The sequence below is a fragment of the Alnus glutinosa genome, chromosome 10 (genome assembly GCF_958979055.1).
Source record: "Alnus glutinosa chromosome 10, dhAlnGlut1.1, whole genome shotgun sequence".
In the NCBI taxonomy this organism is placed as follows: Eukaryota; Viridiplantae; Streptophyta; class Magnoliopsida; order Fagales; family Betulaceae; genus Alnus; species Alnus glutinosa.
Window position 1 is genome coordinate 21,005,204 of NC_084895.1, and position 16,260 is coordinate 21,021,463.

At 40.9% G+C, this 16,260-nt stretch overlaps 1 protein-coding gene across 1 annotated transcript in view; it reads left to right on the forward strand.

The window, feature by feature from the left end:
* The window catches only part of LOC133879745 (protein ARABIDILLO 1), a 29,198-nt gene extending 14,239 nt beyond the window's left edge, over positions 1–14,959 (forward strand). Inside the window, exons 6-13 of the mRNA XM_062318502.1 lie at positions 791–918; positions 1,740–1,827; positions 2,684–2,778; positions 12,562–12,625; positions 12,740–12,915; positions 13,701–13,922; positions 14,017–14,101; positions 14,370–14,959. Of these exons, the coding sequence (XP_062174486.1) occupies positions 791–918; positions 1,740–1,827; positions 2,684–2,778; positions 12,562–12,625; positions 12,740–12,915; positions 13,701–13,922; positions 14,017–14,101; positions 14,370–14,546 (1,035 nt within the window). The 3' untranslated portion in view covers positions 14,547–14,959. The remainder of the gene's footprint in view (positions 1–790; positions 919–1,739; positions 1,828–2,683; positions 2,779–12,561; positions 12,626–12,739; positions 12,916–13,700; positions 13,923–14,016; positions 14,102–14,369) is intronic.
* Positions 14,960–16,260: the final 1,301 nt, after the last annotated feature.

Below are 16,260 nucleotides of genomic sequence, written 5' to 3' on the forward strand. Positions count from 1 at the left end.
GTAGATGGTTCTGTCCTACCTAATGTGGTGTCTTTAGAATGAAAGAAATTATTGGAGTTTTGAAGATAGTAAGGAAACCTTTTTTTTTTTTTTTTTTTTTTTTTTAATAAAAAAAAAAAATATGACGATGAATCCCTTCAAGGCAGAACTACTTAGTGTAACCACCCCTGAAAGTTAAACCCCAGACCCGTGCAACGCGTCCCCACCACACGAATTAGGTAAGTCACGGCTTCGCTGCGAGGCATGGCCCCAAGGAAGGGGATAACCGTCAAAGTCCAAGGCCTTCACTAATTGAGCCAACCCCTTGGGGTTTCTGTGAGCAAACAGTGGTGGAATTAAAGGCTTTTTTCTTCAAGACACTTTACTACTGGACAGCTATCTTTGACTTTAATATTTTTAGCTTTCATGTTTTTCTTGATCTTTTTTTCTTCTTTTGGTAGGTGTTTCTCTTGTATACTTCTTGAGTAGTTGAGTTGCGCTTTTTAATGAATTTGTGATTAATTATAAAAAAAATAAAGGGAGAGTCATTGATTTATGCGTTGCTTGGCTAAAATGGTCTGATTATAACATCTTAAAATTGATGTAGTCATTGTAGTGATTGATATCCGCTTTCATGTTTCAAATGGTTCTGTAATATTATCTGGCACAATGGATTTTCTACAGTGAGTTCCCATTGCTCTCTATCTCTCTTTCTTCCCCCATCTAAATTTAAATGTATTCTTCCTTGCTCTATTTGTGTTGGCATGTGACTTTGTTCCAAACTAATTGAGGACACTCCTTGTATACACAGGCTGCTCGTGCCTTAGCTAATTTGGCTGCTCATGGAGATAGCAACAGTAACAATGCTGCTGTTGGACAAGAGGCAGGTGCTCTTGAAGCACTTGTTCAGCTGACACGATCTCCTCATGAAGGTGTCAGGTAATTTACAATTTCTTCTGAATTTATATTTCCTATTTAATAAACAAAAACAGGGAGACTTTGCTCCTATCAATTTTTGCTAAGCATTAGGAGAAGCATATATATTTTTTTTTTGTAATTGTTATCTTTGAAGCTAGTGCCGCCTTCATTTATTTATTTTGAGAAAATGATTTCTAATGGAAAATGGAGTCTTAGATCTACTGTTATTCGTTGAACATTTTACAACTTTAACAGTAATATCCACTGTAGCTTCCATAATATGGATTTTGGGTTATAGTTACCCTTTCAGGCACTCAAAAGATGCCGTTGCTGAGGGCATCCCCCAAGGGCGGGGGATTTCGTGACATTTCTAACTAAATAATATTGGATTTTACCAATGCTCTGTTCAGTCTGTCAATCTTGGCTTGCAACTACTGTCTACATACCAATCTTCTTCAAATTATACAGAGATGACTACGGTTTGTCTTAGGCCTGGATATCAAATTTGTGCCTTTAAAGAAAGTATTACTCAATTTTGAGAGCTCGCATCGACTCTCTTCCTTTCTTTTCTTTTCTTTCTTTTTTTTTATTGGGGGGGGGGGGGGGGGGGATAAAGAAAATGATCTTTTGCTGTGTACTATTTTGTAGTCTTATTGAGGCTCTCTAATTGGAGCTCGTGCACTTTAAACCAATGTTGTTTAAACTCGTGAATCTGAACTTCTGTTTCTGCAAGCAGGATTAAAATATCCCCTTGTTTTTATCTGAAATGAACCTCTTTTATATCATTATAGTGTTGCCGGTTTATCAGTTTTATCTGATCACTGTATCTGCTTATCAAATAGGCAAGAAGCTGCTGGTGCATTGTGGAATTTATCGTTTGATGACAGAAATCGAGAAGCGATCGCCGCTGCTGGTGGCGTAGAGGCCTTGGTATGATATCTACCTTTTTGAGCCCAAACCATTTTAATTGTTGTAATCCTATATTGCGTTTTGCACAACATCCTATAATAAGAAGTGCTTCAAGAGGAAGTATTTGTGGGATATGCTGTTTGATGCCTATTTAGAAAGTGCTTCTTAATTGACTAGTGCTTTCAGTAATATAGAGGAAAAAACGTGAAGCCCTTTGCCTGGAAAAAAATAGTTTCTTATTGACTAATTTACTAATTGATTGCTTTTGACTGGAAGTATCATTTTTGTGAAAATAATGCATAATAAAAAGTTCATGAGCTATAGGTTCCTGTTTGCTGAAGTTGACATGTAAGAAGTATGGAATTGTTGGGTATTCTCCTTATGAAATTTGAGATATATATATATATATAAAATAAAAAGAAGAAGAAGAAGATAAAAAAAGAAAAAAAAAAAGGTTGCTTTTGCATGGAATATTTTGTTTCTTAATTTTGCGATGTTTCGTCTTTATAATATTCACACGCACACATAGATATACAAAAACACAACACATGCATGCACGCATTGAAGCATACTTAAATTCACTGAATTTGTTAATTAATGTTCTTTTTTGATAAGTAACTGATAACTAATATGTTTCTCCCAACTTATGTGAGAAGTGTTGATTTCATGTTGAAGATATCTTTTACCTACATAATGTTTCAGAACGATTTGAGTGAGTGCTTTGTTAAAGTGTCCAACAGCTAAGCTGCAACGGTTATAATCTATTTATAGTGATATGTTTTCTTTAGTTTAAATCATCAAGATTGCAAAATAATTGTCAGCAATTTTGTGGTTTAAAGTTTCACTGCATCTTGAAGCTTGATTCTCGATATTTTAGGTTGCTCTTGCACAATCTTGTTCAAATGCCTCCCCAGGTCTTCAGGAGAGGGCTGCCGGTGCTCTCTGGGGATTGTCTGTGTCAGAAGCCAATAGGTATGTGCTTGAGTTAATAAATTTTTCCTATAATTGTCGTCTCATTTCTGTCAATACAGATTGACTCCTAGACAAGCTTTTGATGCATCTAGCAATATACTATATATTCTGTTTGATCCACCTAAGAATTATGCTAATGGAAGCTTACAAAGCAATTGTTGCACGACTAACTACAATCTTATGAGACATTTATCGACAAAAAATTTAAAGAGGGAAATATTTTAATCAAATACAATATGTCTTGTTTGCAATAGCCACATTGTCTGAATTAATGTACAAAACACAACTGTAAACATCCGAAAGAAATTAAAAAGCTCAATCCTGCCCAGTGCCTTCATCTTTTTTCTTTCCCTCTTTTTGGCCCGAAGAGAGGGGTATAGTGCCTTATTTGAATGAGCTTTGACTTTTATGATGATATCCTTCATACATCATTTTTTTCTTTGGATAAGACTTGATACATCATCATTACCTCTGCTGGAAAAATTGATGCAACCTACAGCTGTTAGTAGGGGTGATCAGTGGGCCAGTTACAACCGAAAAACCCATGAGGCTGATGGGTGGATTTTCCCCCATTACTTAGGCGGGCAGAATCAATCTTTAAAATCCGCCCAAAATAATCAGATAGCGGTTTTAAGATATGCATGGGCGGATAATACCCGCTCACCCACCGTGCATATTCTCTTTCTCAACACTCCTGTTTTTATTCTTCCAAGGTTCTTCAAGTTTTCTCACACCAACTTTCTACACTCACACGCCTCCTTTCTCTCATTATTCAAATGCACCGTACTTCTTCTTTTCCCCAAGTCACATGCTGCCCAAGTTATGGTGGGGTCTAAGCATTCTGGTGTGGTTGACATTTCACATATGTTGTTTGCATATGACACTTTGGTTTTTTGTGGGGCTAAGTCTGATCATCTTCGCTTTCTGCATGCTTAATTTTTATGTTTTGAAGCTGTCTCCAATTTGAAGATAAATTTGGCTAATGCTCTGTTTGTTTCGATGTAAAATGATTTCCGTCGTAAAATGGTTTCAGATAAGTCATTTTTTTGGAAAATATTTTTCTCCGAAACATTTTTCGGTGTTTAGCGCGTATAGAATATCACAAATATTTTTTATATTTTTATTCAATCATATTAACATATAAAAATCAATTTTTATTCAAAAACATATAGATATTAATGTAAAATAATATAAAAATCACCGATGACGAGATTCTGTCACTGGCCGATAGGATTTCGGCCACTTTTACTGGATTCTGGCTACAATAGCCAGAATCCGAGATAAAGGCTAGAATGTGAAAAATTTCGTCGGAATCTTGGGTTGGCCGGATTCCGGCGAAAGTGGCCGGATTTCGGCAAAAGTGACGAGATTCCGGCCAAAACTGTCAAAATCCGGCACAGAACCACCGGACTCCGGCCAGTAGGCCGGAATACGACCATTTTGGTCGCCGGATTCCGGCGACATTGACTGGGTGTTGACGAATTTCCGTACCGGCAAGATTTCGGTGATTGTCGATTACTTGAACGTGAAGGTCGACTGTGTCATTTAAAAAAGGTTGAATGCGTCTGACATCTTTGGAAAATGATTTACGCTTTTAAAAAGCGTAAATCATTTTCCGAAATTTACCAAAAATGAGAAGTGTAAATCATTTTCCGAAATTTACTAAGCATTTTTGGTCAAACATAAATCATTTTTCGATTGACTATTATTTTCGCCCTTACCATACACCGAAAAATGCCGAAATCATTTTACTCCGAAACAAATGAAGCATAAGTTGAAATTGGTTCCAGTGGGTAATGTGGAGAATGTGGTTTGGTTGGTAAGCATTCTAGGCTGTGGTGTTTCTTATTGGCCTTTGAAGTATCTTGGTCTTCCGTTAGGGGCCTCCTATAAGGTCAAATATATTTGGGATGAAGTTATTGAAAAGATAGAGTATCGGTTGGCTAGTTGGAAAATGATGTATTTGTTTAAGGGTGATAGGATTATCCTCATCAAGAGTACGCTTTCCAATTTGCCAACGTATTTCTTGTCCCTCTTTCGTCTCCCTGTGAGTATTGCTAATCGTATCGAGAAGCTTTATCGAGATTTCTTATGGAAGAATATCAGGAGGAGTTGGGGGTAGTTGCTAGTCACACCAGATTTGAGGTGGGAGACGACGCCAATGTAAGTTTCTAGCATGATCTGTGGTATGGGGACAAGGCCCTTAAGGTGGCTTTTCCATATTTATTTGCTATTGCTTGCGCTAAGGATGCTTCTTTAGCGGCTCACTTGGAGCTTTATGGTGGTTCCAATCAGTGGAATGCAAGCTTTGTTAAAGCAGCTCATGATAAGGGAGGTGGATATCTTTGCCTCGGGTCTTTTTTTTTTTCTTTTTAATTTGTTGTACGCTGTTAGAGCAAGATAGGAAGGTGAAGACAAGCTTTGATGGATCCCCTCTAAAAAGGGGTTGTTCATTATTAGCTCCTTCTATAAGGTCCTTATTTGTAATGGTGGCATTCCTTTTCCTTGAAAGAGTATTTGGCTGACCAAGGTTCCTTTGAGAGCATCTTTTTTTGCTTGGTTGGCTGCCCTAGGAAATATTTTTACCATGGACAATCTAAGGAAGAAGCAAGGCATTGTTGTTGATTGGTATTGTATGTACTATGTACAAAAGGGATGGGGAGTCTGTAAACTATCTTCTTCTCTATTGTAAGGTAGCTGCTGCATTATGGAGTGCGTTTTTTTAGTAGTTTTGGCCTTTCTTGGGTTATGCCTAGAAGAATAGTTGATTGATATCCTAATACAACAAGAAGTTTACGAGGCCAGTGAAACAATGGTGTGGTCTGTGAGTCGTTTGTCTGTTGAGTCTAAGGACTTCGACTTGTCGGTGGTGGGTGGTTGTACTGGGATTCGGATACGAGAAAAATGCAAAGGAGTGACGAGGTCTATCCTTCTACGTAGAGATGAGGCAGTCTGGTTGGTCAAGTCGTTTGATGAGTTAGTTTCGGTTCAGGATTCTAGAGTCTTTTGGAATCAATCCGTTGCTGGCTTCCCACGTATTCTTGGACAACAATGCTCTAATAGGCATGGTTTTTTCCTGCTTATTGAAGAATATGAGGGCAGGAAGAAATATGGTTCCATTTTAGTGCCGAAAGGGAGATACGGTGAGGGTTGGGAGAGGTTTGAGGTGGAGCTCCGCCTAGCCATCAGTCATCTTCAAGCGGATCAGTCCAGGGTCACAAAGCAGATTAGTGCACCGAATGTTCTACTAGCTGGGACTAAAGCGGAGACAAGGAGGAGTTTTGCAGAGGTGTTAACTTCGACTCGGCCAGGGAATGAAGAGCTGTTTGGTCTTTCCAGTCAGCAGTTAGCAAGAATTCCAAGGTGGTTGGAAGGTTCAAAGGAAACAGAGAAGAAGGAACTTTATCAGGTGCAGGATCCGGTTAAGGATTCTTGTGCTCATGCAAAGGCTCCTGTGTGTCCGGCCCCTTCTTCGTCGATGTTTCCTCTTTCGGCGGCTCACGATAGCATGTCCAGAGAAGTTTTTCCGGCGAAGGGGTTGAAGAAGAAACCAGCTCTGATGTCTCACGCATCGGGAAAGTCGCAGGACTCATTCCCAAGGAGAGAAGCTGCTGGGTCTGCCAACACGTCTTCCGCTGCTTCACGCAATGTCTTCTCTGGTGATAGGCTAGGGGTTCGTAGGCTAAGGGAGTCGTTGGCAGTTCTGCACGAGGAGATAGGCCTTTGTCTCACGGATCTTCTCTTGCTGGAGGAAGGACACCTGGATTTCAGTCAGAAGCAGTTTGCTTCTCACGCTGCTCCTAAGACCAAGCAGGCCTTTATGGGCTTCAAGGATACCCGGCCCATCTCCAAATCCTCTAAAATGGCCCATGATTCTAAAGGCAAAGCCCCACTGGGTTTTCCCATTAAAAAGCCCAAGTTTATTGTTAAAACTAAAGCTGGATCATGCCTAAGACCCATTCCGACCCCTGTGTTTTCTTTGCATGCTGGAGCGTCAACTTCCGCAGCACATCTGGTGCGTAAAGCCAAGGATTCCGGCGCCTCTGCATGTGGGTCTGGTCCAGATCATTCCAGTCGTGGTTTTCAACGGGTGTATCAACGCCGGAAGTCTGGAATTTCTAAGGCTATTTGGACAAGAAAACAGGGACAGGTCACGGTAGTGGGTCGGAGCGTGAGGGATGGGAAACCAGAAAATTCCCTTCGGCTGAGTATGCCTGAGGTCGTGGTGTGTGGTGAAGAAGGAGAAGATACAGCAGTGGCTATTCAGGTGGACGATGGCTCTTTGAAGGGTAACATCATTACTGAAGTAGGGGAGCAGGTATCGGGAGTCTTGCCGGAGCTCCTGGTAACAGAATGTTCTTGTAATGAGATGGGTGCTCCTGCTGTGGGTACAAGCTCAGTGACAAAGATGATGGACATTAACAATTTGCAGATGGTGTTATGTGAACCTGTTTTAGTGGGAAATCGAGGGGAGAGCTGCCTTGGGGAAGATGCTGGTGTAACAGATGAGGGAGAAGTTCTACTGGACAGTGGTACACAGGATGTTAGAAGCGATCTCCTGTTAGAACTAGTAGAAAATAATTCTAACGAGGAGGGGGCGAGTGGTGCACCGCTGGAAATCACACCTTTGGCAGCAAAAGGGGGAGAAAAACTCAGGATATCACCTAGATGGGTGGTGGAAAAAGTTATGAGATGTTATCAGGCTATCGGATTATCTTGCGAAGGATTTGAGGACAGAATGTTAGCTATGTTTGAGGAGATAGAAGCTGCTGGAGGAAGATCCTCGGCCAGTCCTCAGACTTTGTGTCCGTTGAACAAAAAGGCAAAAGGGAAGAGAGAACTAAACAGGTTGGCTTGGTCCTTGAATTATGAGAAGAAAGGGGCTCTATCGGCTAGAGGTCGCAACAAAGGAAGGGGTTCTGTATGCAATTATGATGCCTAAACTAATTTCGTGGAATGTTAGAGGGATTAATGAGATGAAAAAAAGAGTAGAAATTAGAGGGCTTCTAAGAGAATGGAGGGCGGATATTGTTTGTTTGGTGGAGACTAAGATGGCAATAATCTCAAGGGAGGTGGTGCGGAGTTTATGGGGGTGTAATCAGGTTGATTGGTGTTATTTGGGAGCCAATGGAGCATCGGGTGGGATCTTACTTATGTGGGATAGGAGAGTGGTGGAGAAATTGGAGGAATGTATAGGTAGATATACGGTTGCTTGTTCTTTCCGCAACATTGGTGATAATGTTTCTTGGGCGTTTGGGGGGGTTTATGGCCCTAATGATGACAGGGATAGGAGGGATTTATGGATTGAGTTAGCTGGATTGATGAATTGTTGGGAGGTGCCGTGGTGTATTGGGGGAGATTTTAATGTTGTTCGTTTTCCGAGTGAGAGGTCGGGCATGGCCAGTTTCTCAGCTGCTATGGAAGAATTTTCAGACTTCATCTTCATGCAGAACTTGGTGGATCTACCTCTTCAAGATGGCCAATTTACATGGTCGAATAACCACACATGGTCTAGAATTGATAGATTCTTAATTTCTGTGGAGTGGGAGGAACACTACCCCGAAGTAGTCCAAAGGAGGCTTCCAAGACTTCTGTCCGATCACTTCCCTTTGTTTTTGGATTGTGGGGCACCAAGAGGAGGAAAAAGGTCTTTTAAATTTGAGAACATGTGGCTGAATTATGAGGGCTTTGTTGAGCAAATCAATAAGTGGTGGTTGTCTTATGAGTGTTCGGGTTCTCCAAGTCACATTTTGGCGTTTAAACTGAAGGCATTGAAGACGGACTTGAAGAAATGGAATGCTGAAGTGTTTGGTGATATAGGGAAGAAGAAGAAGGAATTATTGGAGGGCATTTGTGAGCTGGATGCAGTTGATGAAGACCGAGGCCTAGAGGAGGAAGAGAAGGTTCGCAAGATAGATATGTCTAGAGAGCTGGAGAAAACTCTTCTGTGTGAGGAAATAATTTGGAGACAGAAATCCAGAGCTTTGTGGTTGAAGGAGGGGGACAAGAACACAAAATTTTTTCACAGGATGGCCAACTCGCGTCGCAAATTTAATCAAGTGGATTCTATAAGTATAGATGGTGAAATCTCCAATGACCCAAAGGAAATTCAGGAGCATATAGTTCAATTTTTCAAAAACTTGTATGTTGAGAATTCTTCTTGGCGGCCAAGGGTAGAGGGCCTTTCTTTTCTTTCAATTGATGAAGATGAGAGTAGCTGGATAGAGAGAGGGTTTGAGGAGAAGGAGGTGTGGGAGGTCATCAGAGATTTCAATGGAGATAAGGCTTCGGGCCCCGACGGTTTCACTATGGCTTTTTTTCAGAAGTGTTGGGATATCTTAAAGCATGACATTATGGCTGTTTTTGCAGATTTTCACTCTCGAGGCAAGTTTGAAAAGAGTTTTAATGCTACTTTTGTCTCTCTGATTCCAAAGAAGAATGATGCTGTGGATGTGAGTGATTTTCGGCCTATCAGTCTTATTGGGGGAATTTATAAGATTATTTCCAAAGTCCTTGCGAACAGGTTTAAATCAGTGTTGGGTAAGATTATCTCAAACACCCAAAATGCGTTCATTGGTGGTCGACAAATTTTGGATTCAGTGCTTATTGCTAATGAATGTGTGGATAGTCAAATCCGTTCAGGGGAGTCTGGGTTGCTGTGTAAGCTGGATCTGGAAAAGGCCTATGATCATGTGAATTGGGACTTCTTACTCTACTTATTACAACGTTGTGGCTTTGGGGAGAAATGGAGAGCTTGGATTCGTTTTTGTATCTCTACGGTGAGATTCTCCATCCTTGTCAATGGAACTCCGACGGGTTTCTTTACTAGCTCTCGCGGGTTGCGACAAGGTGATCCTCTGTCGCCTTTATTATTTGTGGTGGTTATGGAGGCTTTGAGTCGGATGTTGGCTGCTGCGATGGAGCAGGGTTCGATGACAGGCTTTACTGTGGGACATAGTGAGTCAGAGGCAATAGTAGTGAATCATTTATTGTTTGCTGATGATACGTTGATTTTTTGTGGAGCGGAAGAAGAACAGATTCGACATCTGAGGTGCATTTTCCTTTGTTTTGAGGCAGTTTCGGGATTAAGGATTAATTTAGGAAAGTCAGAAATTGTTCCTATTGGTGAGGTGGAGGATGTTGAAGGGTTGGCCCATCTTATGGGTTGTAGGGTTGGATCGCTTCCTATGACATATTTGGGTATGCCTTTGGGTGCCTCTTACAAGTCCGTTCGTACTTGGAAAGGGGTGATTGAGAAAATGGAAAGGAAGCTGGCTGGTTGGAAGCGTATGTATTTGTCAAAGGGCGGTCGGTTGACTCTTATTAAGAGCACGCTGTCCAATATCCCCACGTATCTCTTGTCGCTGTTCCCTATTCCTTTGAGGGTGGCTAATCGTCTTGAAAAAATCCAGAGGGATTTCCTATGGGGTGGCATAGGGGAAGAGGCCAAATTTCATTTAGTGAAATGGAACAGGATTTGTACTCCGTTGCATTCAGGTGGATTGGGAGTTCACAATCTTTCCCTGTTTAACCAAGCTCTTTTAGGTAAATGGTTGTGGAGATATGGTAGGGAGAGAGAGGCTCTATGGCGTTTGGTGATTGACGCCAAATTTGGGAGCCTAAAGGGTGGGTGGTGCTCTATTGAGGTGTCGGGTTCCTATGGAGTAGGGGTTTGGAAATATATTAGGAAAGGGTGGGAGAAGTTTTGTAATTATGTTCGGTGTGTGGTAGGGGATGGCTCATATATCAGTTTCTGGCATGATCGGTGGTGTGGGGAGATTTCTTTGAAGCTTTGTTTTCCAGTTCTGTATAGTCTTGTGAGGAACAAAGCGGCTATGGTGGTAGATAATATGGCTGTTCATAATGGCAATATTCATTGGAATGTTCTCTTTACGCGGCAATTACAGGACTGGGAGTTGGAGATGGTGCTCTCTTTCTTCGAGCGGTTGTACTCCACTCCGATTCGACAAGGAGAGGGTGACAAGTTAGTTTGGAACCTCTCTTCAAGGAGCTATTTTGAAGTAAGGTCATATTATGAAGCACTTAGTCGGAAAGAAGGTCCATCATTCCCGTGGAAGAAGATATGGTGTGCTAAGGCTCCGACAAGGGTGGCGTTCTTTGTATGGACTGCAGCTTTAGGAAAAATTTTGACTCATGACAATCTACGAAAGAGGAATATTGTGGTTATTGAGTGGTGTTGTATGTGTAAAAAGAAGGGGGAGTCTATTGATCATCTGTTACTTCATTGCGACACCGCCCGTGAGCTTTGGAGTTTTATGTTTTCTTTGTTTGGAGTTGAATGGGTCATGCCACAATCGGTGATGGGTTTGTTGACTACTTGGGGTGCTTTTCGAGGGCATGGCCTAGCAAAAAATGTTTGGCGTTTAGTTCCTCACTGTGTTTTGTGGAGCATTTGGAGGGAGCGGAATGCGAGGCTTTTTGAAGATGTCGAGACGGTAATGGTGGTTTTAAGGAAGCGTCTTCTTAACACGTTATATCTATGGATAGCTCCCCATCTTTGCCACCTAGGTGTTTCTACTTTTGTAGACTTTCTTAATTTATTAGTTGTTCCTCCTGTTTAGGGGCTCTCTTGTATACTTCCCGTGTATTAGGGTTGCGCCCCTCTGCGCTTTTTTATTGAATTTTAAATTACTTATCAAAAAAAAATTTTTATGCTTGGTGGATGGGTGCTAGCTTTCAAAGTGCTGCTGTGTGAAAAATGGTGTCTTCTTGTCTTTTGTGGTGTCTCTGGAGAGAACACAATGATAGATGTTTCGAGGACTGCGAATTGACGTTGCCGGAGCTTATGTCCTTATTTTTAAATACTCTGTATACTTGGACAGCTGCATTTTTATCTCCCTTTGTACTTAGCTTTCATGATTTTCTTGTTCTCTACTCTTATCCTTCTTAAGTGTTTCTCTTGTAGGCTTTCTGTGTATCCGGGTTGCGCCTTACGCTTTTTAATGATATTTTGATTATTTATATAAAAAAATAGGGATAATTGCACCGTTGGTCCCTGTAGTATGCCATAATTATTTTTCACTCCCTATGGTTTAAAAAGTACATGGGAGGTCCCTATGATATGCAATAATTACGTTCCCTGGGTCGATTTTCCGTCCACCATTTTGACGGAATCTGTTAGTCTTACACGTCAGCGCTACGTGTCACCAATAAGATGACGACACGTGTCCATCTTCATAAAAAATATAAATTTATTAATAAATAAATTTATTTTTTTTTTTAAAAAAAAAAAGAAGAAAAAAAAAAAAACTGGCAGGCAAGGTGTGGCCCAGCCACCCCCTTGCCACATTTTTTTTTTTTTTTGTTTTTTTGTTTTTGAATTTGAATTTGAATTTTTTTTTTAAAAATAAGTATTTTTATTTATTTTTTAATAAATTTATATTATTTTATTAAGATGGACATGTCAGCGTCACGTGTTGCCAATAAGATGGCGACACGTGTCGCTGACGTGCATTTGACGGAATCTGTTAAAATTTTTAACGGAATTTGACTATAGGGATCGATTTGTAATTATTGCATATCATAGGGACCTCCCATGCACTTTTTAAACCATAGGGAGTGAAAAATAATTATGGCATACCACAGGGACCAATGGTGCAATTATCCCAAAAAAATATGAAATGCTGTATTGTTAGCCTGGTAGTATTTTGGTACTCTTATATATAGAATAGGCCAGATTCCTTTTAGGTAAGGATTTATATTTATTCTTCGTTACAGGTTATATTGATTCTAATGCCATGTATCTTCCTTGGTCTTTGTTAGTGTTGCGATTGGTCGTGAAGGAGGTGTGGCACCTCTAATTGCATTGGCGCGCTCTGAAGCTGAGGCAAGCATTTCCTCTTCTTAATGATCGATGTCCCTACCAAATTTTTTTATTTTCAACATCTGCTTTAAGAATAAGTATGGCATAAGTTTTGCTTAATCTATATTTTCCCTTCAGGATGTCCATGAAACAGCTGCAGGAGCTCTTTGGAATCTTGCTTTTAATCCTGGTAATGCTCTCCATATAGTGGAGGAAGGGGGAGTTCCTGCCTTAGTTGATCTTTGTAAGACATCAGTATCAAAAATGGCACGCTTCATGGCTGCATTAGCATTGGCATACATGTTTGATGGGAGGTAATAATATTTGCTGTGGCAGAGACACAAGTATGCTCACAATACTCATTCTTTGTTTTTGTCAGGCTCACATTTCTGATGTCTTGCTTCTATATTTAATAGTGCCCTCTCTTTTTTTTTTTATTAATTTATTATTATTATTATTAATTTTTTTTTTTTTTTTTACTTTTTACTTATTTTTTTTCTTTCCAAATTTATTCCACGTGTTATGGCCTATGTCCCGATTGAAAAACAAAGTTTGGCTACAGAACTGCAATTTATCTATATGAAGCTAATTTAAACTACCAATGCACAGATAACTATTCCATCAATGTTGGGGGGACCATTTTATTTGTGTTTTTGCTCTTTGCATTATTGTTATTTCTTTTCATTTACTTTTTATATGGATATTGGAGAAGTTGAGGGAAATCGTAACAAAAGGTGTGTACAAAACTAAACCAATTGTTAATCTATAGAAGAGGCCCGAGCTCTGTGGAATACCATGGTCCATGACATTAATTAAAAAAAAAAATTAATCTTTCAGATAGGAGAGCCATGAGAAGCTTGTTGTTTTTAGTTCTCTATCACCTTCTACGAGAAATCTTGTTATTAGAATTAAAACAATTTTCCTGTGTCTTAAAACCTGCAATATTTTACATCTTAATTCCCCAAAAATAAGGGTTAATAAGAGATTAAAGTATCTCCATTAATGGTTTGTGGTTTAATCTTCATGTGAATCATCTGCACTTGTTTTGGAAGAATTAACTTAGGTTTTTATGTATTCAATTCTGTTATACTCTCTGCAGAATGGATGAATTTGCTCTGATAGGGACTTCATCAGAAAGCGTTTCAAAGAGTGTAAGTTTAGATGGGGCTAGAAGGATGGCTTTGAAACACATAGAAGCCTTTGTCCTGACGTTTTCTGATCCACAAGCATTTGCTGCTGCTGCCGCATCATCAGCGCCTGCATCATTGTCACACGTAACTGAAGGAGCTCGTATTCAAGAAGCAGGGCATCTGAGATGCAGGTTTCCCTTCTCTCTATCAACTCGTGTTCATTCTGGCTACTCATATACATTTCTTAGTGAAGCTGAAATTGTACCTTGTTTTCATATTCCTTAGTGGAGCTGAAATTGGGAGATTTGTTGCCATGTTAAGAAATCCGTCATCTATACTCAAGGCATGTGCTGCGTTTGCACTTCTGCAGGTAATTGTACATCTCTCTTTTCCCAGCTAACATTGACATCATATACACTGTTAGATGCACTGACTTTAAATTCTGATAATGAAATAGATACTATTTATTTTCATTTGAAATTGAGAGGCTCTTATTCCCCAACGGGTGGGCTCATTGTGTGTGGTTTTTATAAATGTACCCATCCATCATCTTTTGGGTTAATTGTTTTCACTAAAATTTGATAAACAGTGTTAAACTTATTGGTGGAAACTCCACATTTGGAATATTTTAACTGCAGTTTACTATCCCCGGTGGCCGGCATGCTGTGCACCACGCGAGCCTCATGCAGAATGCAGGAGCAGCACGCGTTCTGCGTGCTGCAGCTGCAGCAGCGACTGCCCCACTCGAAGCCAAAATATTTGCAAGAATTGTACTTCGCAACCTTGAGCGCCACCACATGGAACCATCACTTTGAAAGAGTAATTCTGCTTTCAAGACCCAATATATTGGCTGCCAATTCCATATCAAGCTATGGAGGTTCCATTCATAGACTGCAGTATAAGCAACATAAGAACACATTCTGGTCTCTGTTAGTCTCTATGTAAAAGAACCAATTGTACTGTAGAAATGTATTTTTTTTTCTTCCTTTCGGCCCTCCCATTCTTAGGCATTTAAAGCTGGTTTATCTAGGTTTCAATGATTTTTCCTTTTTTTTTTTTTTTTTTAATTTTATTTTACTTTGTAACAAATCTCCACATATTAAAAGGTACTGTAGGCGGGGGGGATTGATGTAAGAACCATTACCTTGTCATTTTTGTATGAATTTGTTTTGACAAAACCATGTTTACAATCATATTATATAAAAGCTGCTTTTAGACTTGTGTAGAAGCTTTGGCTCATTCTTTCATAGCAATTTGATGGAATATTGATTGCATTAATGTTATTTGTTTAACTCAACTCAACCAAAATCACATTTAATTAAATTGGGATCGGTTATGGATCTTCATCAACGATCCACATAGCATGGTGATCCATATAACAAATCATATATGATCTGTATCAGCGTGGAGGCGCGTCATGCTAGGGCTTTGAGGGATGGATAGACGATTTCTGGTGGAGGCAAAAGCATTTGTCTTCTCAGTTATTGAAGGGGCGTCAGTGCTAAGGGTGGAAGAAAAGCGAAAATTTTATTCCGGTGCGGTACTCCTTAGCAACCAGTGCATCGAATGGCTAGTTTCGACTATGGAGGTGCTGATGGGTGGTCATGGTCTGTCTGATTTTGTCAAATCTTTCAGGGAAGGGGCGAAGGTGACGATAGTTCGTATTGGAGGTAACACTAATGGCCAGTTTGTGGAGGCAGCGGTCTATGGGGTGGGCGTTCAGAGAGGGTTTCTTCGTATTCCTGAGGGGCAGGGTGGATGGGGTTGGCTCAAGTTTATTAGTTAGTTGCATAAGGCTTTAGAATTTTTTGGTTCTTCGGTAGGGTGCGGGTTCGGTGTTTCCTCGCCGGAGGAGAAGTTAAGAGGGAAGAAGGTGGGGGTTTGTTTGGGAAAGGCAGCGGGACCAATGTCTTTTGCGGAGGCGGTTCGCTCGACGCCAACCATCCTTGCTTTTGGTGGCCGGAATCTGGTCTTGCAGGAGGAGGTGGCCTGGTGCGAGGAGGAGCAGTTCCCGATAAAGTAGCAGTCTTGCGCGATTGTCCGGCAGGCGGTGGACTGATCCGCCTGGGAGAAAAGCCTTTTGGATTCGGTGGGTAAAGACCTCTGTGGCGATGGCTCCAATGTTCGAAAAGGCAGAGAGTGCAATACAAGGGACTGCGACGTCTCAGTCTGCAGAAAGATCCTCGAACAGGTTGGAGTTTTGCTGGATTGGGCGAATGGGTCTAACGTGGGCTGGAGCAGGATTTCTTCTGTTGGGCTGAAACTGGGCCGATGCAGGATCTCTTCAGCTGTGCTTAGAAGGCCACGCTGTAGGGATGGTTCTAGGAAGTTGGGCTTTAAGCCCAACCCCAAGAGGGCTAAGAGGTTTTTCCCGGATCAGGTTTGTGGTCTTGACGAAGCGAGGTTGGACTCTAGAATGTCGGGTTTGGGCTCTTCGGCACCGGAAGCCTTGGACGGGTCGACTTCTACTCTTCCAGTGTTCAAGTCAGGCTCGTCGTGGATGGGGGGTTCTTCTCCGGTGGAGAATTC